Raw genomic sequence first — 24,322 nt, 5'->3', positions numbered from 1 at the left:
TGATGTGGTGTATATGGATTTCAGTAAAGCGTTTGATAAGGTTCCCCATGGTAGGCTATTGCAGAAAATACGGAGGCATGGGATTCAGGGTGATTTAGCAGTTTGGATCAGAAATTGGCTAGCTGGAAGAAGACAAAGGGCGGTGGTTGATGGGAAATGTTCAGACTGGAGTCCAGTTACTAGTGGTGTACCGCAAGGATCTGTTTTGGGGCCACTGCTGTTTGTCATTTTTATAAATGACCTGGAGAAGGGCGTAGAAGTAAAGGAGGGCGTAGAGGGTGAGTAAATTTGCCAATGACACTAAAGTTGGTGGAGTTGTGGACAGTGTGGAAGGATGTTACAAGTTACAGTGGGACATAGATAAGCTGCAGAGCTGGGTTGATAGGTGGCAAATGGAGTTTAATGCAGAAAAGTGTGAGGTGATTCATTTTGGAAGGAATAACAGGAAGGCAGAGTACTGGGCTAATGGTAAGATTCTTGGTAGTGTGGATGAGCAGAGAGATCTTGGTGTCCATGTACATAGATCCCTGAAAGTTGCCACCCAGGTTGAGAGGGGTAAGAAGGCGTACGGCGTGTTAGCTTTTATTGGTAGAGGGATTGAGTTTCGGAGCCATGAGGTCATGTTGCAGCTGTACAAAACTCTGGTGTGGCCGCATTTGGAGTATTGCGTGCAATTCTGGTCGCCGCGTTATAGGAAGGATGTGGAAGCATTGGAAAGGGTGCAGAGGAGATTTACCAGAATGTTGCCTGGTATGGAGGGAAGATCTTATGAGGAAAGGCTGAGGGACTTGAGGCTGTTTTCGTTGGAGTGAAGAAGGTTAAGAGGTGACTTAATTGAGGCATACAAGATGATCAGAGGATTAGATAAGGTGCACAGTGAGAGCCTTTTTCCTCGGATGGTGATGTCTAGCACGAGGGGACATAGCTTTAAATTGAGGGGAGATAGATACAGGACAGATGTCAGAGGTAGATTCTTTACTCAGAGAGTAGTAAGGGCGTGGAATGCCCTGCCTGCAACAGTAGTGGACTCGCCAACACTAAGGGCATTCAAACGGTCATTGGATAGACATATGGATGATAAGGGAATAGTGTAGAGGGACTTTGGAGTAGTTTCACAAGTCGGCGCAACATCGAGGGCCAAAGGGCCAGAACTGCGCTGTAATGTTCTATGTTCTATGTTTTATATTAAAACATAAGGCCCTGTACTACTATTGAGAGAGACGACTGTATATTTCTTGAATGAATATGAATACGAGTCAATGAACTCTCATGTACAGAAAATATTACTGTTAAACCAATAAATTAATCTCATAAAATCATCTTTCTTGAATAGTTAATCATAGTAATGATTTATCACATTTAATGCTATTTAATCTTACTTGTGCATCACTAACTATAATTGCATTCATGTGAACTAAAATTAATATCCCTGTGGAAATATAATTACTGCTCGACACAATGAAGCCCCATTAGTTTATTTAGACATACGTTAGTAAAACAAATCGTAACGGACTTCCGACAAGAAGTGCTTCAAATTTGACATTTATTTTTAAGCAATACCGCTTCCGCAGAATACTTAATTTGCTATAAGAGAATGCAATTAGAATTTTATGGTGGGCTGGATATAAATACAGAAGTGCATTCAGCTTTCATGGTTTGCAGAACCTTCCTCAGGCTGTTCAGGTCAATTATTAGAGCCGTGAAATTTTAGTATTGCTTGGAATAGCCCAAGAATGGTAAATGTTTAATGCAATGATATTCAGATTGAAAAGTATGAATTTTTCTCGGCTTGGGGATTTCCCTTGACCTACTTCTATTCATTAATGTGCTCAAGTATAGATTGTGCTCAATGGCTCTTTAACTTGCCTCGCTCAATACTGTGGGCCTTCGCCAATGTGCTTGAATAGTTCTACCATTTTTCCTCCAAATTGTAGCCATCTGTAGATTAATTTTCAATAGCCTGTCCATGAAGTCAATTACTGTTCATTTTATACAGACAGAGAGAGAGAGCGAGAGAGGTGGGGGAGAGAATGAAACAGATAGAGAGAGATACTGCAGAATATCCAAGAGAGAGTGGACAGAAAAAAGGAGAAGAGTGAGGAGAGTTTGAGAGACCAGCCTTGGGCAAGAAATTCATCAGCTCTCTATTCCCCCTTGGACACTGTTACCTTGTATGTACTGCGCACAAATGGTGATGCCTGCGGAGCCCGGATGATTGGGCCTCAGGCCCTACTAGTCTTAAAACGGCACTGCAGATAATCCAGTTATGTTCTGGAATACGGCCGCTGATAGTGATCAGTGGCTGAGAGAACAGTCGTCATTTTTTATTTCAATTATTCGTTCACACAATGCGAGCATCACTGGCAGGGCCAGCATTTATTGTCCACCTGTAATTGTCCTGGAGAAGGTGGTGGTGAGCCACCATGTTGAACGTATGAACTAGAATCAGGAGTAGGCCATTCAGCCCCTCGGGCCCGCTCCACCGTTCAATACGATCGTGGCTGATCTCACCTCGGCCTTCGTCGCCACCTTCCTCCCTGCTCTCCATAACCCTTCATCCCACTACTAATTAAAAACCTACTTATCTCCTTAAATTTGTTTCGTGTTCTGACGTCCCCCGTACTCTGGGGTGGAGACTTCCACAGATTCAAAACTTTTTGAGTGAAGTAATTCCTCCTCATTTCTGTTTTACATCAGCCACCCTTGGCCGAAAGCTAAGGCTAAAGCAGGCGGCACGATAGCACAGTGGTTAGCACTGTGGCTTCACAGCTCCAGGGTCCCAGGTTCGATTCCCGGCTTGGGTCACTGTCTGTGCAGAGCCTGCAAGTTCTCCCTGTGTCTGCGAGTGTTTCCTCCGGGTGCTCAGGTTTCCTCTTACAAGTCGCGAAAGGTGTGCTGCTAGGTAATTTGGACATTCCGAATTCTCTCTGTGTGTGCCCGAGCAGGTGCCGGAATGTGGTGACTAGGGGCCTTTCACAGTTACTTCATTGCACTGTTAATGTAAACCTAACTGTGACAATAAATATTATTATTATAAGCTATGGTTTCTCATTCTAGAATGTCCAAGAAGGAGAAATGCCCGCTCTATGTCAACCCTGTCAATCCCTTTTAGAATTTTATATACCTCAATTAGACCTCCTCTCATTCTTCTGTACTCCAGCAAGTATAGACCTAAACTGCTCCATCTCTCTTCATAAGACAAGTCCTTCTTCCCTGGAATCAATCTATTGAACCTTCTCTGAATCACCTCTAATGCATTTACATACTTCCTGAAGTAATGGGATCAAAACTTTGCGCAGTACTCCAGATGCGGACTTACCAATGCCCTATACAGTTGGAACAGCACTTCCCTACTTTCTTACTCTATTCCATTAGCAATGAATGCCCAAATTCCAATTGCCTCCCTTATTACCTGCTGCACCTGCATACCAACTTCCTGCAATTCACGCACAAGGACACCCAGATCCCTCTGCACCAAAGCATTTTGAAGTCTCTCTCCATTTAGATAATAAGTTGCCTTTTTATTCATCTGGCCAAAATGAATAACCTCACACTTATCGACATTAAATTCAATTTGCCAAATGTTGGCCCCCTCACCTAATCTATCCATTTGCAAATTTCTTATTTCCTCATTGCAACTTGCTTTCCCACCTATTTTAGTGTCATCTGCAAATTTAGCTATGGTACATTCTATCACTGCACCCTAGTCATTAATATAGATTGTAAATAGCTGGGGCCTGAGGACTGAACCCTGTGGCACATCATGAGCCACAGCTTGCCAACCAGAAAAAGACCCATTTGTTCCCACTCTCTGCTTTCTGTCGGTTAGCCAATCCTATATCCAAGCTAATATATCACCCCAATGCTGTAGGATCTTACCTTGTGCATTGACCTATTGTGTGGCAACTTCCCAAATGCTTTCTGAATGTCCAGATACACTACACTACAGGACCCCCTTATCCATTTTGCTTGTTACATCTTCAAAGAACTCTAGCAAATTAGTCAAACATGATTTACCCTTCATAAAAACATACTGGCTCTGATGGTTTGCGTTTTGACTTTCTAAATGTCCCGTTACTACTTCTTTAATAATGTATTTGATCAATTTCCCAATGACAAGCGTTAAAATAACTGGTTTATAGTTTCCTACTTTCTGCCTTTTCCCCTTTTGAACAGGAGGGTTACACCAGCCTTTACCAATCCACTGGAACCGCTCCAGAATCCAGGGAATTTTGGGAAATTATAATCAAAGCCTCCACTATCTCTGCTGCCACTTCCTTTACAACCCTAGGATGTCGGCCATCAGACCCTGGGGACTTGTCTTCCTTTAATCCCAATAGTTTGGTTAGTACTTTATGAAAGAATGAATGAAAATGAAAATTTTCATTTATTTCCTATTGATCCTGATTGTTCTAAGTGCCTCCCTTTTTATTACCTCTCCATTACCTGTTACTATTGGGATGGTTCTAGTGTCTTCCATCATGAAAACCATGGAAAATATTGATTAAGTGTCTCTGCCATTTCTGTGTTCCCCATTATTAACTCCTCAGTCTCGTCCTCGAAGGGAGCAACGTTGACTTGTTACCCGCCTCATTTTTATATGCTTGTGGGATTTGTTGCTATCCCTTTTAATATTTTGCGCTAGATTTTTTCATAATTTACCTTTTATTACTTTTTTTAGTAACCCTTTGTTAGTCTTTAAAAGTTTCTCAAACCCCAGCCTGCCACTGACTTTTGCAATATGGTAACGCCTTCATTTTTGCCTTTATGTATTCATCAGCCTCTTTGTTTACGAGTGTTTCGGTGGCACAGTGGTTAACACTGTTGCCTCACAGCGCCAGGGGCCCAGGTTCAATTCTGGCCTTAAGTGGCTGTCTATGTGGAGTTTGCATTTTCTCCAAATGTCTGCATGGGTTTCCTCCGGAGGCTCCGGTTTCCTCCCAGTGTCCAAAGAAGTGCAGGTTAGGTGGATTCGCCATGCTAAATTGTCCCTTAGGTTAAATGGGGTTACGGGGATAGGCAGGGAGGTGCGCGTGGGTGGAGCACTCTTTCAGAGTGTCGGTGCAAACTCGATGGTCCGAATGGCCTCCTTCTGCACGGTAGGAATTCTATGGTTCTATGGTAAGCCAGACCACCCGCCCTTAAGTCTATTCAGCCGCATAACGTGCAAACTCCACACAGACAGTCACCCAAGGCCAGAGTCCCTGACACTGTGAGGCACCAATGCTAACCACTGTGCCACCGTGCTGCCCTGGGGACTGGGCCCCCTTTTGGTCTGAACGTCAGGGATTACCAACCCAAAGTCCTACCCCTGGAATTAGGAAGACGGTAGACGGCAAACACATTTGTTACTATTTTCAAGCATCTGGCTTTATATGAAGCTATTTTCTTTTTTGGAAATGTCTGACTGACCAAACCAAGGTTTATTGAGTAGGAGTGCTACTTATTAAGCACTGACAGGAGTTTATTGTGTAACTAATTCCCCGACCAAAGAGGCATAATCACCTCTGGCCTTGCAAGCAGTTGGAGACTGTGATAAAGTACAATTCATGGCCACCTAATTGGTTTAATTCAACAACTGTAGGCCTATTAAAAAAACATTTTTTCTGTTGCTGGAGGGGATAGACCACAAGCATCCAATAGGTTAAGGACACTAGATTATAATTACGCATAATATGACTGGAGTCAAAATATTGGATAACAACACATGTCAAGGGCATAGTTTTCCAGTTGTCTGATTATTTGAGACAGCAGGCAAATTGAACCTGAAAATGAAAGTAATTTGAATTAGGGATTTTAATGAAGATGAAAATGTGGTTCTGGGCTGGGCGGCCCTGGAATTCCAGAACTCAGCTATGTTTAGACTTCACCCCATCTATACGGACTGTGACAGGGAAGGGTGGATTGTAGTGGATGGAACAGCACTAGCAGACCTTCTTGACTGAACTAAAAGCAAAATACTCTGGAAATCTAAAACAAAAATGCTGGAAGACCTGAGAAGGTTTGGCAGCACCTGTGGAAAGCAGGTTGCATTTGAGTCCGTATGTCTCTTCTTCGGAGCTGAGGAGAGGTAGAAATGTGATCCTTCTCTTTAGCTTTCGTTAAGATCTTGGCTGATCGTAAATGCCGAGTTGTTTCAAATCCCAGAAGAGAACCCGAAACTGCTCTTGACTGGATTTTTGCGATTTGATATAGTGTGGGGAAAGTTTTTAAATCCAGAGAATAATGTCCATGATGTTTTGTGCGAATTTTAATAAAATAAATGTTTATTAGGAAATAAAATAAACAACAAGCACGGTAGCATAGTGGTTAGCACAATTGCTTCACAGCTCCAGAGTCCCAGGTTCAATTCCCGGCTGGGTGACTGTCTGTGCGGAGTCTGCACGTTCTCCCCGTGTGTCCGTGGGTTTCCTCCGGGTCCTCTGGTTCCTCCCACGGTCCAAAGATGTGCAGGTTAGGTGGATTGGCCATGCTAAATTGCCCCTTAGTGTCCAAAATTGCACTTAGTGTTGGTTGAGTGGGGTTACTGGGTTATGGGGATAGGGTGGTGTGGGCTTGGGTTGGGTGCTCTTTCCAAGAGCTGGTGCAGACTCGATGGGCCGAATGGGCTCCTTCTGCACTGTAAATTCTATGAAACAATAAAGTAATCTAGAGGTACACCTAACTACGACAATGGCTATACACAGTATCACTAATTTAAACAGGACCAAACAACCATAATTTAACTACCTTCAGAATGAATTCTCCCCAAATTACAGAGTTTAAAATCTGTTTTTAAAAATCCAGTTACCACTGGATTAAAAAAACAGTTACCACACTAGGCAGTTACACCCCTTTGGGGTTGTTTCTGAGATAAAACATGCGGTTTGCTTTTCAAGACAGGCTTTCTTCACAGACATTTCTTGCTAGCAGTTAAACAATTATTCCTGTTGTTGGCTGAGGTCTAAAACAGCTCCCTGCATAAATTTAATAATTTCCTTAAATACATTTTCCCTCTGATCTTCCGTATCTGAACTAACCTCTTCAGAACGCAAGTCTTAATAATCATTTTTTTTATTATTTTAGGTCTCGGAGCGGAAAAGAAAGTACACACTTCATCAACATCACTTTACACCTTTATTTCAGATCTTGTATCTCTTCTTTTGAACCCTTAACAACTTATACAAATATATTCATGTTCTGTCCCCTATGTTACTAACTTGCCTTTGGTAAACATATATTTGCAGTGTTACTAAGCTCATCAACCTATCAATGGCACTAGTTTCATTAACACAGCTGTCCCTGCCTTAATTAACTTATATTTCCCCAGGGCAGCACGGTGGCTCAGTAGGTTAGCACTGCAGTCTCACGGCGCTGAGGTCCCAGGTTCGATCCCGGCTCTGGGTCACTGTCCGTGTGGAGTTTGCACATTCTCCCCGTGTTTGCGTGGGTTTCGCCCCCACAACCCAAAGATGTGCAAGGTAGGTGGATTGAACACGCTAAATTGCCCCTTAATTGGAAAAAATTAATTGGGTACTCTAAAATTTTTTTTTTTTTTAAACTTATATTTCCCCACAGGTCTAAAAATATATTTCCAGCAGAAAATATTCCAATTTCCTGGATTTCACTGATATTTTCCTGTCACCAATATTTTCCTGACACTACCTTCGCTGCACTCAAAAACTGCATGCAATACTCCAGGTGTGGCCTCACCAACAACCTATACAACTGTATTAAAACACCCCTATTCCTGTACTCAAATCTTTGCATGTCTGCTGACGACGCTCTGCTCTGCCTCACCATCACCTCTCTTGAGGCGGAGGTTTCCTGGGGTGGCTGGACTGTCATATGAGGAGAGATTAAGTCGGTTAGGATTCTATTCAGGGGGGGATCTCCTAGAAACTCACAAAATTCTAACAGGATTAGATTCAGAAAGAATGTTCCGATGGTGGGGGAGTCCAGAACCTGGAATCATAGTTTGAGGATAAGGGGGTAAACATTTTAGGTGAGGAGAAATGTCTTTATCCAGAGAGTGGTGATTCTGTGGAATTCACTACGACGAAAAGTAATTGCGGTAAAAACATTGTGTAATTTCAAGAAGAAATCAGATATAGCTCTTGGGGCTAAAGGGATCAAGGGATATGGGGGAAGGCGAGATCAGGGTATTGAACTCTATGATCAGCCATGATCATAATGAATGGTGGAGAAGGCTCTAAGGGCCGATCGCCTCCTTCTGCTTCTAATTTCTATGTATGTTTCTATGTATGGATGTGAAAACTAATGCTGTGCCTTCAGATGATGTTGCTGAGAGGTAGTTGAGAAATAGGAGGGGGCCAAGGATAGATACCCTGGGGATATCAGAGGATCAGGAGAGGTGCAGGGACAATATGGTCAGCCATTATCAGTGGTCCATGGCCCCAAGTAGATAGATATGAATGGAACCAGCTGAGGGCAGTCCCATTTACGTGGGTGACAATGGAGAGGTGTTGTAGGGGGGGCGGTGTGATTGACTGCTTCAACGATTACAAACAGTTTCAGAAGGACAAGGAGAGGAAGTTTATCTTTGTCATAGATACATAGGACGTCATTTGTGAATTTGATACGAGCCATTTCAGTGCAGGAGCAAAAACTGCACTGGAGGGATTCACACAAGGGAGTTCCAGGAAAAACTGAACCAATTTCGGAGGCGATATGTTCAAGGACTTGGAGGAGGAAAGGGAGGCTGGAAATGGGTGGGCAGTTTGCAAGAATGGTGAAGTCGATGGTTGTTCTTTGGAGGGGAGATTTAAAAGGAGAGTGGACCACGCCTGAAAAGAGATAACAGTTTCCAACACTGGCTGACAACGGAGGCAGGAGGAGAAGATGGGTGACCATTAGTTCAGTAGGAAAAGGATGAAGGGAAACAAGAGTCTCATGGACAAGAGGAGCTCAGAGAGGGCCATGAGGGAGATAGGAGAGATATTAGAAACAGCTGCGATGTCAACATTAGGGCAAGGGGTGGTCTTAAAGGAAGTTTGTCCTGGTGGGCTAGTGGAAGGGAGCTAAGCAGCAGAGGTAGCCGATCAGATTGTCTCTGCCTTAGTGATGACAAAGTCCACAAGCTCCTGGTACTTATGCTGGAGGTGAGGGTAGAAGGGACAGGAGAGCAGCATTTGCAAATGTGGTTTGTGGTGGAGAAAGGAGGGCTGGAGGTAATCTTCGCATTCCAAGACGATACTGCAGCTTTAGTATACCAGAGCAGGAACCAGTGGTGTTTTCATTGGTCCAGTCAGAAAAACATTGGCCTCAAAAAGAGATGCCTGAGCCCCATGAGGAAACTGTATTTTAAACAACCTCCATCAAAAATCCAAGTATTAAGTGCTACAAATTGTCATAGCATTGTAGGTAAATTGGCCATGGTCCCAGATGACCACAGGGGGCTTTCCCCTTTGAGGGGGAGAGTGGAATGGTGGTGATTTCACCTGAGGATCACCACACATCAAGCGAGGGGCAAGGTTGAGAAGGCGGGGCTTTCATGAATAACTTCACCCGTTGCAGGAATTGAACCCGTGCTGTTGGCCTCGCTCTGCATCACAAACAGGTTGTCCAGCCAACTGAGTTAAACTGGCCCACAGCATGTCAAACAATGTTAAGCGCAAGCATTGTTCTCATTGTTGTGTCAGTTTTGATGCTGCCTTCGGTGGCTGCCACTCAGCATCCCCTCTGCCCGCATTTTGCATTAATTTGCAGGCAAGAAGATTCATTTCATTTTACTTACCCATTGCCTTCAGAGGAAACGTTCAAAAGAGGTGTCTTATCATTGAATTCATTCATTTGCAACTTGGAGTTGAGAAGTTGGTATTCTAAATTCCTCGGTGCATTGGAGTCGACCCTATAATAAAGGAGGAGAGATAGAAGGATTTAGTTTGAAGATTATTCACGCATTATAAAATCCCGACAGTGCAGATGGCGGCCATTTGGCCCATCGGGTTTGTACCAACTCTCTGTAAAAGCACCCTACCATGGCCTACACCGCTGCTCTATCCCCATAACCACACCTAACCTTTGGGCACTAAGGGGGAATTTTAGCGTAGCCAATCCACCAGACCTGCACATCTTTGGACAGTGGGAGGAAACTGGAGCACCCAGAGGAAACCCACGCACACACGGGGAGAACGTACAAACTCTACACAGTCACCCAAGGTTAGAATTGAACCCAGGTCCCTGGCACTGTGAGGCAACAATGCTAACCACTGTGCCACCTTAGAATGTGTTTGCCCAGAATTTCTTACCACGGTTAAATCGGTGAGGCAGTCCTTAAATTTTGCTGTTGAAAAGAACAAAGAACAATACAGCCCAGGAACAGGCCCTTTGGCCCTCCAAGCCTGTACCGGTCATGATACCACTTTTGGCCAAAACCCTAAAGAACAAAGAACAACACAGCACAGGAACAGGGCCCTTCGGCCCTCAAGCCTGTACCGGTCATGATACCACCCTTGGCCAAAAATTATCTTGCCAATGGTCATTTAAAAAAGATAAGTAAAGTAAAGAATGACTTGCATATATATAGGGTTTGTTATGACTACCAAACATCACAATGCACTTCACAATCAATAAAGTACTTTTAAAGTAAAGTCGCTGTGGTGATGCCGGGAATGCAGCAGTCAATTTGCCTACAACCAACTCCCACAGGCAGCAAAACGATAACAACCGGATAATGGGCAGCGTTTTCCGGACCTTCTTGCTGTCGGGATCTTCTGGTCCCCACTGAGGGTTACCCGGCGATGGGACATGCCAGCCATGAAAATTGCCACTGAATTTGATGGGACTGGGAGATCCCACCAGTAGCCATTTGTGAGCTGCGTCCGACACAGGAAAACCCGCCATAGGGGGAATGGGGAGTGCCAGCTAGAAAATTAGAGCCAACATGTTTTTGTGACCTTGATTGAGGAATAAATATTGTCCAGGGAACCAAGGATAAATTCCTTGCTGTTCTTAGAAAGAATAGATTGAATCTTTTATGGCTACCTGAGATAGCACACAGGGCCTTGGTTTAACATATCATCGGAGGTACAGGACCTATAGCAGTGCAGAGCTCCGACCATAGTACGCTGGAATGTCATCCCAGATTTTTGTGTTCAAGTCCTGGAATGGGACTTGGTCCTAGGAACCTGTGACTCAGTGGGAGCAACCGGACCAAAGTTTACTCCAGCTTTTCTCATTAAAACTGGCGCAGCAACAAACTTTTTTTATTCATCCATGGGATGTGGGCATCCCTGGCTAGGCCAGCATTTATTGCCCATCCCAAATTTCCCTCGAGAAGGTGGTGGTGAGCTGCCTTTTCGAACCGCTGCAGTCACTAAATCGGAGGCAAGGAAGCCAAAGTCCATTCATAGACTTGACCTATTAAACTTTCCCAAGCCAGACGCCTGTGTAAGAACATCTGCCTTCAGCGAGCTTCTTTCTGCCCAGTCTGTATGGAGCAATTTAGAACTGAATTCTGTGCAAAGTGCACACATTAACTTCAATAGATCCCCAAATTAATTCCATACTGAACAGCTGAAGTTTCCTCCTGGCTTAAAGATCAAGGACACAAGTATGTTATCAGATCTGTATAATGGGTGCTGTTGACATCCAGATAATAAACATCAAAGTTCAAAGAGCAGAGATCAAACTAAAGTCATAAGTCTGCTGTTTCTCATGACAAATTAATGATAATATAGAAAGAAGACCATAAGACATAGAAGCAGAATTAGGCCACTTGGTCCATCGAGTCTGCTCCGCCATTCAATCATAGCTGATATTTTTCTCAACCCCATTCTCCTGCCTTCTCCCCATAACCCCTGATCCCGTTATTAATCAAGAACCTATCTATCACTGTGTTACAGACACTCAGTGATTTGGCCTCCACAGCCTTCTGCGGCAAAGAGTTCCACAGATTCACCACCCTCTGGCTGAAGAAATTCCTCCTCATCTCTGTTTTAAAAGATTGTCCCTTTAGTCTGAGAAGGTGTCCTCTGGTTCTAGTTTTTCCTACAAGTTGAAACATCCTCTCCACGTCCACTCTATCCAGGCCTCGCAGTATCTTATACGTTTCAATAAGATCCCCTCTCATCCTTCTAAACTCCAAGTACAGAACCAGAGTCCTCAACTGTTCCTCATACGACAAGCTGTTGATTCCAGGGATCATTCTTGTGAACCTCCTCTGGACCCTTTCCAAGACCAGCACATCTTTCCTTAGATACGGGGCCCAAAACTGCTCACAATACTCCAAATGGGATCTGACCAGAGCCTTATACAGCCTCAGAAGTACATCCGAGGTCATGTATTCTAGCTCTCTTGACATGAATGCTAACATTGCATTTGCCTTCCTCACTTCCGACTGAAGCTGCACATTAACCTTAAGAGAATGGTGAACAAGGACTCCTAAGTCCCTTTGTGCTTCTGGTTTCCTAAGCATCTTCCCATTTAGAAAACAGTCTATGCCTAAATTCCTCCTTCCAAAGTGCATAACCTCACACTTTTCCACATTGTATTTCATCTGCCACTTCATTGCCCACTCTCCTAGCTTGTTCAAATCGTTCTGCAGCACCCTTGCTTCCTCAATACTACCTGTCCCTCTACAGATCTTTGTATCATCTGCAAACTTAGCAACAGTGCCTTCAGTTCCTTCTTCCAGATCATTTATGTATATTGTGAAAAGGTGTGGTCCCAGCACCAACCCCTGAGGCACACCACTAGTCACCAGCTCCCATCTGGAAAAATACCCCTTTATCCCCACTCTCTGGCCTTCTGCCAGTCAGCCAAGAACACCCTGCTTTGTCTCATTCCTTTGTTATTGTCTTTATCATGTGGAGACACTGGACTGGGGTGGGCACAGTAAGAAGTCTCACAGCACCAGATTAAAGTCCAACAGGTTTATTTGAAATCACAAGCTTTCGGAGTGCTGATCTTTTATCAGGTGAATCTGGGGTAGAGAGACTTGTTATTGTCTTTATAGAATATGCAGACAGGTTGGTGCAATTGGGCTAAATCATTAACGCATGTTAATTTGGCAAACCTTTAAACATTGGAACTTCCAAATTCGCCTTGAATAATCCAAGGGGGTGAAACAGATCTACACCAGCATCCGTTTTGCAGCAAATCCCAACAATTTAATCGCGTGACCCGTTTTTATTTTTGATAGACTCCGAAAATATTGCCAAGAGCTTTACTTTCAAGCCGTGTATAATCAACAGAAAGACTATGAAACAAGTCTCCGAAGAGAGTTTGAGCTATCGTCTGTGGATTTCAGTGAATAAAATATTAGACGTGGTGAAAAATGGGCAGCTGATTCGCCACGATACCCATTTTGTTCTGCTGACAGAGCCAATATCATCCAGCAGATGCTTTAGGTCAGTTTAATATGTGTAGCATTCAGCCAGTTCCTGACAGGCTCTTTGCCATGAGGAATCATTTCCTTTGTTCGCTCCGAGAAGTGAAATTGGATAGCAATTAAAACTGAACAGTGAGCTCTCACCGACTGGTTCAATCTAGCACGGACAGTCCGAGTTCTCGCTTTGACTGAATTTTATGTTGTACGAAATTGACTTTTTGTAAGTACCAACGTTCGGAGGTATTTTCGTTAGCTTTCTCTCTAAGTGGGGCAGTGTGAAAATTGGCATTAATCCAAGAAATTCATACTCACCATTGATTTTAAAAAGATGACGGAGATATGATAGTCAACTGCTTTCAGTGAGGGACAATTGTGTTGTACAAGAGTCCCTGGAAATTGCAACAAGGTACAAAGTTTTGAGTGGGTGGCACGGTGGCACAGTGGTTAGCACTGTTGCTTCATAGCGCCAGGGTGCCAGGTTCGATTCCCGGCTTGGGTCACTGTCTGTGCAGAGTCTGCACGTTCTCCCTGTCTCTGTGTGGGTTTCCTCCGGGTGCTCCGGTTTCCTCAAGTCCCGAAAGGTGTGCTGTTAGGTAATTTGGACATTCTTAATCTTCTGAAAGATTGCTTGACAAAAAGTGATCTTGCAATTTATTTACCCATTATTGTTGCCTCAATAATGGGAGCCCAGGTTTAATTCCAACCTTGGGTGATTGTCTGTTTGGAGTTTGCACGTTCTCCCTGTGTCTTTGTGGGTTTCCTCCGGGCACCCGCAGTCCAAAGGTCTAAAGTAACCATATTCCCAGGTGACCATAGACTGCTTTCCCCTTTGAGGGAGAGCGCTGATTTAACCTGAGGACCACCAAACTTCAGGCGAGAAGCAAGGGTGGAAAGTTCACGAATAACCTCAGCTGGTACGGGAATTGAACTTAAGCTGTTGGCCTTGCTCTGCATCACAAACCAGCTGTCCAGCCAACTGAGCTAAATTGGCCTCCTTTGGAGGGTCAGCAGAGACTCAATGGGGATTCTATGGATAAGGGTAGTGCTGTAGCAGTATTGTCACTGACCAAGTAATCCCAGAGTGATACTTTGGGGACCCAGGTTCGAATCCTGCCATGGCAGATGGTGAAATTTGAATTCAATAAAAACCTGGAATTAAAAGTCTCATGTCGATTGTCGTAACAACCCATCTGGTTCAGTCATGTCGCTTTAGGGAAGGAAAGCAACAGGACAGATCCAATAAAGTTGGCTGTGGAGTGCTCAACATCAAAGTCCTCTGGCATCAGGTCAAACATGGGCAAAGAAACTTGCTCAGTTTCTTCAAGAAACCTCCTCAGTGGATGAATCAGTACTCTTCCATGCTCTGAGGGGCAGAATGTACTCCGGGTTGGGGACTTGGTCTAGCTATATAACACCACTACTGACTGAGGTAGCCGAGTCCGAAAGGAGATAGCTGCCGCATTGGGTTTGATAGACCAACAAGAGGGAAAAACGTACTTGACCTCATCCTAACCTGCACAGATGCATCGGTCCATGCCACAATTGGTAGGAGTGACCACGCCACAGTCCCATCTTCACACTGAAGGTATCTTCCACTCCATTGTATGACACTACACCATGCAAAATGGGACAAATTTTGAACGGATCTAGCTGCTCATGACTGGGCAACCATGAGGCACTGTGGGCCATCAGCAGCAGCAGCAGAATTGTACTCAACCACAAACTATTGTTACGACATACTGGGCGAGTGCAGTCAGTTCCAGCCGCACAGACACCGGGGTCCGAACATAAGTGAATGAACCAATACTTTGTGTGTTTTCCTCAGATCGTTAACTCTTGACTGCTCCAATGAGTTACAAGTACCAGATTTCTAAGTAAAACATTAACAAACTGTTTATTTATAACAATAATAAAAGATGAATGTATGATGGAAATAATGGAACAATGGTCTACTGGTCTACCTATTCTCAAAACCCCATCCCACCCTCCGCCCAGATACACAAAAGACAGACACACTGCAGGGGATTAAAATAACGGGAATTGAAGGAAAAGCTCTGAGATCAATCTTCGCTGCTGAAGTTGTGGTCTCTGTTGGCGCCGGCCTTCTCTGAATGCGATCCTCTGGGGAATGAATTTACACAGGGGATTCCGGTTAGCGCAATTCTATCCTTCTATCATCAGGTGGAGCCTCCATTTCCCCGAGATATTACTGGAGTTTTCTACCTGAGAGTTTATAGCAGATTCTATGTCCAGTCTGCCTTTCCTGTTTGTCTGACCTCTGTGCAGAGATTCTGACTGTATTTGTGAAGAGAGTTCTCGGACGAGGCTTTTCCCAACCATTCAGACAGAGAATTAACCTGTTGCAGACCTGGTGGGAAAACCCACGCATAGCTTTTCAAACCAGTAGTTCCCTTCCCAGGTCTGGCTACTGCCTGCAGTTTCTCCACATCATGCGGTTTTTATAATAGGAGTGCCTTCCACAGGTCTGACGAGGAGCTTCTTAAATCACCTGGCTGAGAGATAGCTGAGAGGGAGTGCCTTGAAGCTGCTTCAGGGTTGAATCTTTCACAAAATTGACAAAATGGTGCCTGCTTCTCCTATTCTAGAAGTTTCTGAAAAGCTCCACCCATCCCCAACGAGATCAGTCCAAGGCCTAGATTGTACATGCACTGATTGGCTGCGTGCCAAGCATGACATCACAGTCTATGACATGGAACACACCTACTCAGAGGGGATCTGCCCCTGGATCAGTCCACATAGCAGCTTGCAGGTGTGGTGATATGCATCACTGTAAATACACAAGGGGTTAATGTAAATACACTGGGACTAAATAAACACTAGAGGGAGTACCAGAGATATTATGACACACAGACATTCAACCAATAGGTCAGTAAGATAGGACACGACCAATGGGCATTCAAGACACACCCAGAGGTGACACTACCACAACGGGGCTACCCATATAAAAGGACAAGGCACACATGCTCGTTCTCTTTCCACAGGCGACACTCAGAGAGATGGGTCAGATCAGGAAGCATTACACCTACCGCATGGATTAGAGCAGACTGGTTAGTTAGATTGAGTTACTATAGTTAGATTAGCAGGAGAGTCGAACCCAAGTAGGAGAATTGACTACCACACTGTTCGCTAAATGTGTTAAACCTATCTCCAAGTCTGAACCTTCCTTTATTAGAGTATACATCAAGGAAGCAGCTTATGCTACGTGAAGAAGCATAACAGAACAGTTGGGTTCTGTTAAAAGATAAAAGAGGCCAAGACGCATAACTACATGGGTCCTGATACTCAGTCCTGGTATTTTAGGGAGAGGCCTGACCTCTGTGCGCTGATTGCCAAAGTTAACCCGGAACTTCAGCACCTGAAGGAGCTGAGGGTCATACATCCTGTACCATTTGAGGAATGGGCTTGTTCCCGTGGTGCAAATGATGAAGCCCGACAAATCTGTCCAATTCTGCAGGGATTTTAAGCTCACGATGGACAGTGCTGCACGTCTGGGATGGTACCCAAGGCCTAGAGTGGACGATTTGTACTCAAAACTGGCTGGAGGATGTTCTTTCACCAAGCTTGGCATGAGCCGCGCTTATTTACAGGTAGGGTTACACCCTGTGTCCAAAATATACCGGCCTCCGATTTAGGGTTTCATTGGGCCCTGGCAATTTTCCAGCGTGTATTGGACAATATCTTGCAGGGTCTGCTGAAGGTGACGTGTATGAATATTTACATGCCGTGTATGAATATTTACTTCAGCATCACCCGGGTACGCAGATCGCCCATGCCAACTCTCCCAGTCATCTACTGCTGCCCGTAGGTGCCACATCGCCACCAATGGCGGATGAAGTGGTTGCAACTCTCAACTTTAACGATATATTGTTGGTGACGGCTAATCAGGTGTGCGCATGGACGCAGGGGTATCAAGGAGTAGCAAAACTTTGCCTAACGGTTTTGAGTGGCAGAGCGCAGGGGGTCCTTCTTGTAACTCTCCAGCCTTTCACCAGAAGTTCTTGGAACTCGTAGGAGCATACTATTAGGAGCTCACTTGGTAATCGCGCTGCAGGGTCAGGAGTCATTGCTGGAGGACCTACACAGTAGGCACCTGTGCGCCTCTAAGATGAAGATGTTGATCCGCAGTTATGTCTGGTGGCCCGGCATCAAGGGGACATTGAAAGGGTCATGCGCAGCTGCCCAGCATGCCAGGAGCATCAGAAGCAACCTCCCTTCATCCATGGGAATGGCCTGAATGCCCTGCACGCCCCCCCCCCCCCCCCCCCCCCCCCCGGACAGGGGGGTGGGTACGACTGCATGTGAACTTCGCAGGACCTTTCATAGAAACAATGTTCCTCATCATCATGGATACCCAGTCAAAGTGGCTCGGCATGTACTCTGTGGCCTCAGCAATGACCAGAGCCATGGTAGAAAAGCTCCAATGCTAATTTAGCACCACTGGGATCCCCGAGGTCCTGGCGAGAGATAATGTGACCCCCCCCTTTACTGGTGAATAGTTTGCCACGTTTATGAAGTGAAACGGCATCCGGCATATTGGAACCGCCCCATTTCCTCCAATGGCCTGGCCAAAAGGGCAGTCCAGACTTTCAAAGGGGACATTAAAAAAACAAACCATGGTTTCCACGGACACTCAGCTGGCACTGTTCCCTTTTTAACTACCGCACAACGGCACACGTGACAACAGGAATCGCCCCTGCAGAACTGTGGATGTGCTGACGGCTTCCAACATGATTAAGTCACACATTTCCAGTCCTCAGCGGGAAAATGGAGCTGCAGCAGGAGACACAGAATAAGCACCATGACTAGGGAACACCAGAACGGCAATTTCACCGTAACCTTGGTGACGGGGCACTTTGACTTCCGATTGTCGTGGCGGAGAGAATGGGACCAAACTCGTACAAAGTTTGGATTCAGAGAGAGTTCAACGGAAACATTTGGACCATCTGAAGAAGCAGGAACCAGCGCTTCACGATTCCCAACCGGTGGCATTGACGTCTCCTCCGTGCCAAGAACCGCCCCTCAGCCTGGGGACCCAACCGTCTAAAACCGTCACAGCACCTGGTCCAGCAGGAAGATGAGGACTCCGACTCGGAAATGGACAGGGAAGTGTCTGGGCCTGCTGACGGCATTGTGTCTGGGGCAAACACTTCAGAGGTCGGTCAGAAAACGGCGATCCGACGAACCAATACCCACCGCCCAACACAGAACCGCCACAGAAAACCCCTACCATTGGAGGCTGAAGGGGAACTTTTGTCATGGTGGGGGAGCAAGGTGTTATAACCCTCACGAGAATCATGGGAAACCATTGTTGATCCCTCTGTAGGACCTGTGAAATATGAGGTCACCTGATAGGGGGTGGAGGCCACCCAACTGGAGCTCGTTACAAACATATATAATGCTGGCCCAAAGCAGGGCCTGGTGTGGTTAGTCCTTCCAGCAAGGACTGGAGTAGAAACGATTACTACCATGAGCAGGATGTTGTATCTAGTTAAATAAATCGCTGTTCAACTACCTCTGGCTTTCTCAAATTACTAAATATATGCATTCCTGTGCTGCCCTGGGTCAAAATCCTCCCTAGCAGCATTGTGGGTGTACCTACACCTCAACGGTTCAAGTAGACAGCTCACCATCCCTTTCAAGGGCAATTATGGATAGGTAATTAATGCTATTCTATCCAGCACCTCCCAGATCTTTTGAATGAATAGGTTTTAAAAATCTCCTCCTTATTCTGCTCCATCGAAATGTCCCCGTATCTAGGATACACCTTTGCAATAATGCGTGACCCCAAGAAATCCTGGCGAATAAACTAGACAGCAATCTTTCCAAATGGAGCAAATTAAGATTGAAGTTAAAAGTCAACACCAACTTTTTTTTAAATTTTAACTTCCTTCACTGGTGCTTTGGGGCGGTTATTCTCTGCAATCTGCATATTTTTTTTGACGGTTCCCCGACGGTTGCAAATTTAAAATTCCCTTAACTCATCAGCAATTCTGCAAAAAATCAATTGCACCAGCAATGTTCTGATTTTTTAATCTGGATTCCCCTTCCCAGTTCCCACGGTTCCCCAGTGAAGGTTTCTGCAGCCTCCACTGTTAACTATTGATCCAGGTCTTAATGAAAAATTCCATCTCCATACCAGATGATGCTTTTGTTCCCACCGCAGGTCCCCACCACCTCCGCCCAATAGGCCCAACAGGCAACAAAGTCCAAGGTTAACAAACTGGACTGTCTTTCTGAGATTAAATGATAAAAATTGCCCAATAGCTAATGTAATGATATGCAGTAACAGTGCATATAACAGAGTATATAACAAGTGTATATGGCCTCCGACCAATAGGTATCATGCAAGAGAAATAGGACACTGGAACCGGACAAAACAAAGCATTGATCAGAGTTATAGGAGCTGTTAATAGCATGGTTAGAAGCTATACAGATTGTTTAGCAATAGTTTAGTCTACCCACAGTTTATTCAACATTAAAGAACTAGTCTTGAACTAGATGTTCTGTCATACACTGATTCATTTATTATCACAGCAATATAACAATAATAATCACTTCTTGTCACAAGTAGGCTTCAATGAAGTTACTGTGAAAAGCCCCTAGTCGCCACATTCCGTCACCTGTTTGGGGAGACCGGCACGGGAATTGAACCCGCGCTGCTGGCCTTGTTCTGCATTACAAGCCAGAGGTTTAGCCAACTGTGCGAACATCACAGCAAAATGTAATATTAAGTCATAACATCAATAGCCAACCTTGACAATTAAACCTCATTTAAATACTAGCTGAACTTTCCGCACATAAAAACTTTCCAGCCACGACTCATTCCCCACTTGTCAAGTTTACACTTCTGCTCGCAATACTGCACCTTTAAAATGACATGTCCCCTCCCCCCAACTCCTACTGATTAAAAGACTGTGACATTCTCACCCCGGATGGGTTGTCGCCCTTGCATTGTCATTGCATTCTAATCCCGCAGCTTGGTCAAAAGTGCGAAAAGTTTGTCTAAAGAGTGAAAATAAAAATCAGCCACTCCCAATCACGTGGGAAAGCCTGACTTTTTGGACATTAGAACCGACAGAATCAAGTGTGACTGTGCTGCCCCCTCTCTGTCGGCTGAGTAACTTGCCAACATACATTGCTTCGGCCCGAGCAAGGAGAATAGCCACTTCCGCAAGGTGCTGGAAAGCATCTAACACTCAACAGACAATCCCCGAGTGCACACGTTCAGCAGAGGGGGGAGAAGGAAACAAAACATTTTCTTCATTTGCTGGAATTCAGACACTTCTTTCATTGGGAGTGAATGGAGAGAGCATCATATTGGTGGCACGGTAGCACAGTGTTTAGCACTGTTGCTTCACAGCGCCAGGGTCCCAGGTTCGATTTGCGGCTTGGGTCGCCGTCTGTGCGGAGTCTGCACGTTCTCCCTGTGTCTGCGTGGGTTTCCTCCAGGTGCTCCGGTTTCCTCCCACAAGTCCTGAAAGACGTGCTGTTGGGTGAATTGGACATTCTGAACATTGAACTGGACATTTGAATTCTCCCTCAGTGTACCCGAACAGGCGCCGAAATGTAGCCACAAAGGACTTTTCACAGTAACTTCATTGCAGAGTTAATGCAACCTCACTTGTGACACTAATAAATATTATTATTATTATTAGACAAGGCCAATATTCACACAGATACACTTCCAGAAACAGTTACTGGATCAATGCGAGAAGTGGAAAGAAAGCCTGACCAATTTTCCCCTTCTTCACCCAAGGTTCCAGACAGCAAGTGGAAAAAATGACCCAATTAATTGTGCTTTGCTCGCCAGCGAGTTGCCCTGGCAATTGCAACTCATTCGCTACCCCCCTCCGCAAACCAGTCTCAAGACAGCCCATCACAAAGGCACATCTCTAGGTAATGGTCTGATCGGTGGTTTTCAAAGTTTTCTGGGCGAGGGAGACAAACCCAAGTCCCCACTGTCCCAGGAAAATTGACACTATCCTGGGAAACACCCAGGGATGATGCCACAAGTGCGGTCAAATATAGGAGCCTAACATCAGACAACCAGAAATCTGGTCTTGTGGATACTATCAATGTGGGTGTAGCTAGGGCGGACGCCATTGCCTTTGCCTCCCTGATCGCCTGCCGGAGAATCCTGTTCGGTTGTCGGTCAGCAGCACCACCCAAAGCTGCAGACTGGCTGTCCAACCTCTCGGAATCTCTCCAAATGGAGAAAATCAAATTCGCCATCCGAGGGTCAGACAACGGCTTCCACAGAACGTGGGAGCCATTCACGCGACTGTTCCGGGACCTGCTTATGGCCAACGAACAAGAGGAAGAATAGCCAGGTAGCCAAGAATCAGGGGAAAGTAGTCAAGTATCAGGGGAAAGTAGCCAAGGCATGAAAGGGAGAGATAAACCGGGAGGGAGGGAGGGGGGAGGGGAGACAGCTAAACCTGAGGAAAGAAAGGTGAACCACGGGGGGGGAGAGAGACAGCTTAACCTGAGGAAAGAAAGGTGAACCACGGGGGGGGGGGAGGGGGGGGGAGAGACAGCTTAACCTGAGGAAAGAAAGGCGGACCGTGGAGGGGATAGGGCGAACAAGAGAGGAGAACCAGCAAGGTGGGCACGGGATACCAAAATGAGTATGACATCTCCAGGAGCGGGGAACGAGGAAAATAAAGATGGAGGACGGGAGGAGCAGCAGAAGCGGAGGCGAGCCCGAGACGGCAGCGAGATCCGTCCGGGAGAAGCAGGCGACAACAACACGAAACACAGCCAATAAATGCTTCACAGCTCCAGGGTCCCAGGTTCGGTTCCCGGCTGGGTCGCTGTCTGTGCGGAGTCTGCACGTCCTCCCCGTGTGTGCGTGGGTTTCCTCCGGGCGCTCCGGTTTCCTCCCACAGTCCAAAGATGTGCGGGTTAGGTGAATTGGCCATGCTAAATTGCCCGTAGTGTAAGGTTAATGGGGGGATTGTTGGGTTACGGGTATACGGGTTACGTGGGTTTAAGTAGGGTGATCATTGCTCGGCACAACATCGAGGGCCGAAGGGCCTGTTCTGTGCTGTACTGTTCTATGTTCTATGTTCTAAGACATCTCATTTAAGCTTGACTGTTGAATTGCGAAAAGTCTTGGACTCAGCGGATGTCATTAAGGAACTCATCAACTATGTGTTACACTGCAACGCAGAACTGCGAGACAGAAATGAGCACTTGCAACAAGAGAATAAGCGACTGTCATGTGATCGTAATTACAGCTTGAAAGAATTGGAAAAGTATATAAAGGCTAAAGAAGAGTTGGAACAAGACCTCTATTCACGTTTCATCTTAGTGCTAAATGAAAAAAAGGCCAAGATTCGAAGTCTGCAGGAAAAATTAAAGTGCGTGGATGAGCAAGTGGAATTTAAGAGCCAGAGCAGGACTGCTGTTGCCACTAGCCAGGAAACGTCAGTAGCTGAGGAAGATTTTGATTGTAGTACTGATGAAGAAAACAAAGGCTCTGAAAACAGAACGTGGTCTCAACCACCCAGGTCAGCTAATGTTCCATCCCAGAGTGATCCCATTGGCAGCAGCCTACATGATGTGGTTGACATAGCACCAAGTCGAAAGCGACGGCAGCGACATCCACAGCAGAACAAAATGGCAGAGACCCCAAAGGATTCTCGAAGAGATCGTGCCCAATGAGCTCTGTATCATCAATAATCCATAATCAAGCTGAGGAGGAACAATCACTGGAAACCTTACCCAACACTGTTGAGCCAGACGATCTCTTTGATAATATTTAAACTTTAATTTTTATGTTTAAAAAGTATGATATGCATGGAGAACAATAGATAAAAACGTGCATAGTGTATCTTGTAATGCTATCGTCCAATGAAATACAATTAGTGATGTAAGAATTTTTATTATAGAAACCACATGCACAAATCTACATGTGTAACTTTAGTTACGGGTAACATCTGTTTAACGTGGTTACCTTTAACACTTAGATTGTTTAAAAATGTAATCTCTTGTTGATGCTTGACAGTGCTTTCAGTTCTCCTGCAATATTACCCTCATGAGTGCACTTTCTTCTTTTTCTGTACCCATATAGAAGGGGAAGGAACATTTTGAAATCAGGAAAATCCATGCATCTCAAACCTTTATACTGTGTTCCATATGTTTTTTTAACTGCGCCTTTTAAGAATATTCTCTTCATACTGTAGTTAGTTGCAGTACCACTGCATGTTCCCCAAATTCAAGTGAAAATGAGTTGGATACAATTAAAAGAAAAAGTCCTGGATTTTTGCTGAATTGGGATAACTTGGGGTCTCTTTAAAAATGATGGGCATATTCTGATTCCATCCCATTATCACTATTGAGTTCATTCATTCTATACACTATATACTGGGTCAATGAGCTTGGAAATAGCTTGGCATGGGGGTGAGGGAAGGACCATGGTTTGGCATAGGGCGCATGAGGGTTCCTGGGAAGTGGTTGGGGAGGGCATAGTTTGACATGGAGGAATGAGATGGTATGGATGAGATGTGAGGGATGAGGACTGGTTTTCTGCTTTTATTTTAACTAAGATGAAGTCTTACAGCATTGAAGCGGGCCTTTAATCAGTGGCTCTGCACTTGATGGTCCCTGTGCCTGGCCACCTCAAACTCTCAATATCCCAATGTTGACATTTAGAGGATATCCAGGTCGCTGTAATTCCTAAAACAACACTGTCAGTAATGTCAGGAAGCAACAAATTATGCAAGAATAGAAATGGCTGTTGCTAATGCAGTAAAAATACACTTGCTTTTGTAACGTTTTTGTCTGGTATTTTGGCGGGGAAATTAAATCACTCAAAATAAATAATAATGTCTGTAATAAATAGTGGAAATTTAAGAAAAAAAGAACCCCACCAGACACAAGGACATACAGCAATATTATTAGATCCCATTGTATGCTGGAACTATCGTTACATTCATTGACTAAATCAGCATTATAGTAGTTTCT

The 24,322-nt window shown here is 45.0% G+C and overlaps 1 protein-coding gene and 1 pseudogene across 1 annotated transcript in view; one reads left to right on the top strand and one right to left on the bottom strand.

Moving 5' to 3' along the window:
* oca2 (oculocutaneous albinism II) overlaps nt 1–24,322 on the bottom strand; it is a 559,961-nt gene that overhangs the window by 439,265 nt on the left and 96,374 nt on the right. Inside the window, exon 3 of the mRNA XM_038818856.1 lies at nt 9,737–9,850. Within this exon, the coding sequence (XP_038674784.1) occupies nt 9,737–9,850 (114 nt within the window). The remainder of the gene's footprint in view (nt 1–9,736; nt 9,851–24,322) is intronic.
* Nucleotides 18,449–23,121, top strand: LOC119977388 (annotated as a pseudogene).

Source organism: Scyliorhinus canicula, chromosome 14 (genome assembly GCF_902713615.1).
Source record: "Scyliorhinus canicula chromosome 14, sScyCan1.1, whole genome shotgun sequence".
Taxonomy (NCBI): domain Eukaryota; kingdom Metazoa; phylum Chordata; class Chondrichthyes; order Carcharhiniformes; family Scyliorhinidae; genus Scyliorhinus; species Scyliorhinus canicula.
Note: the sequence above shows the minus strand (reverse complement) of the source record. Positions and strands in the feature narration are given on the sequence as shown.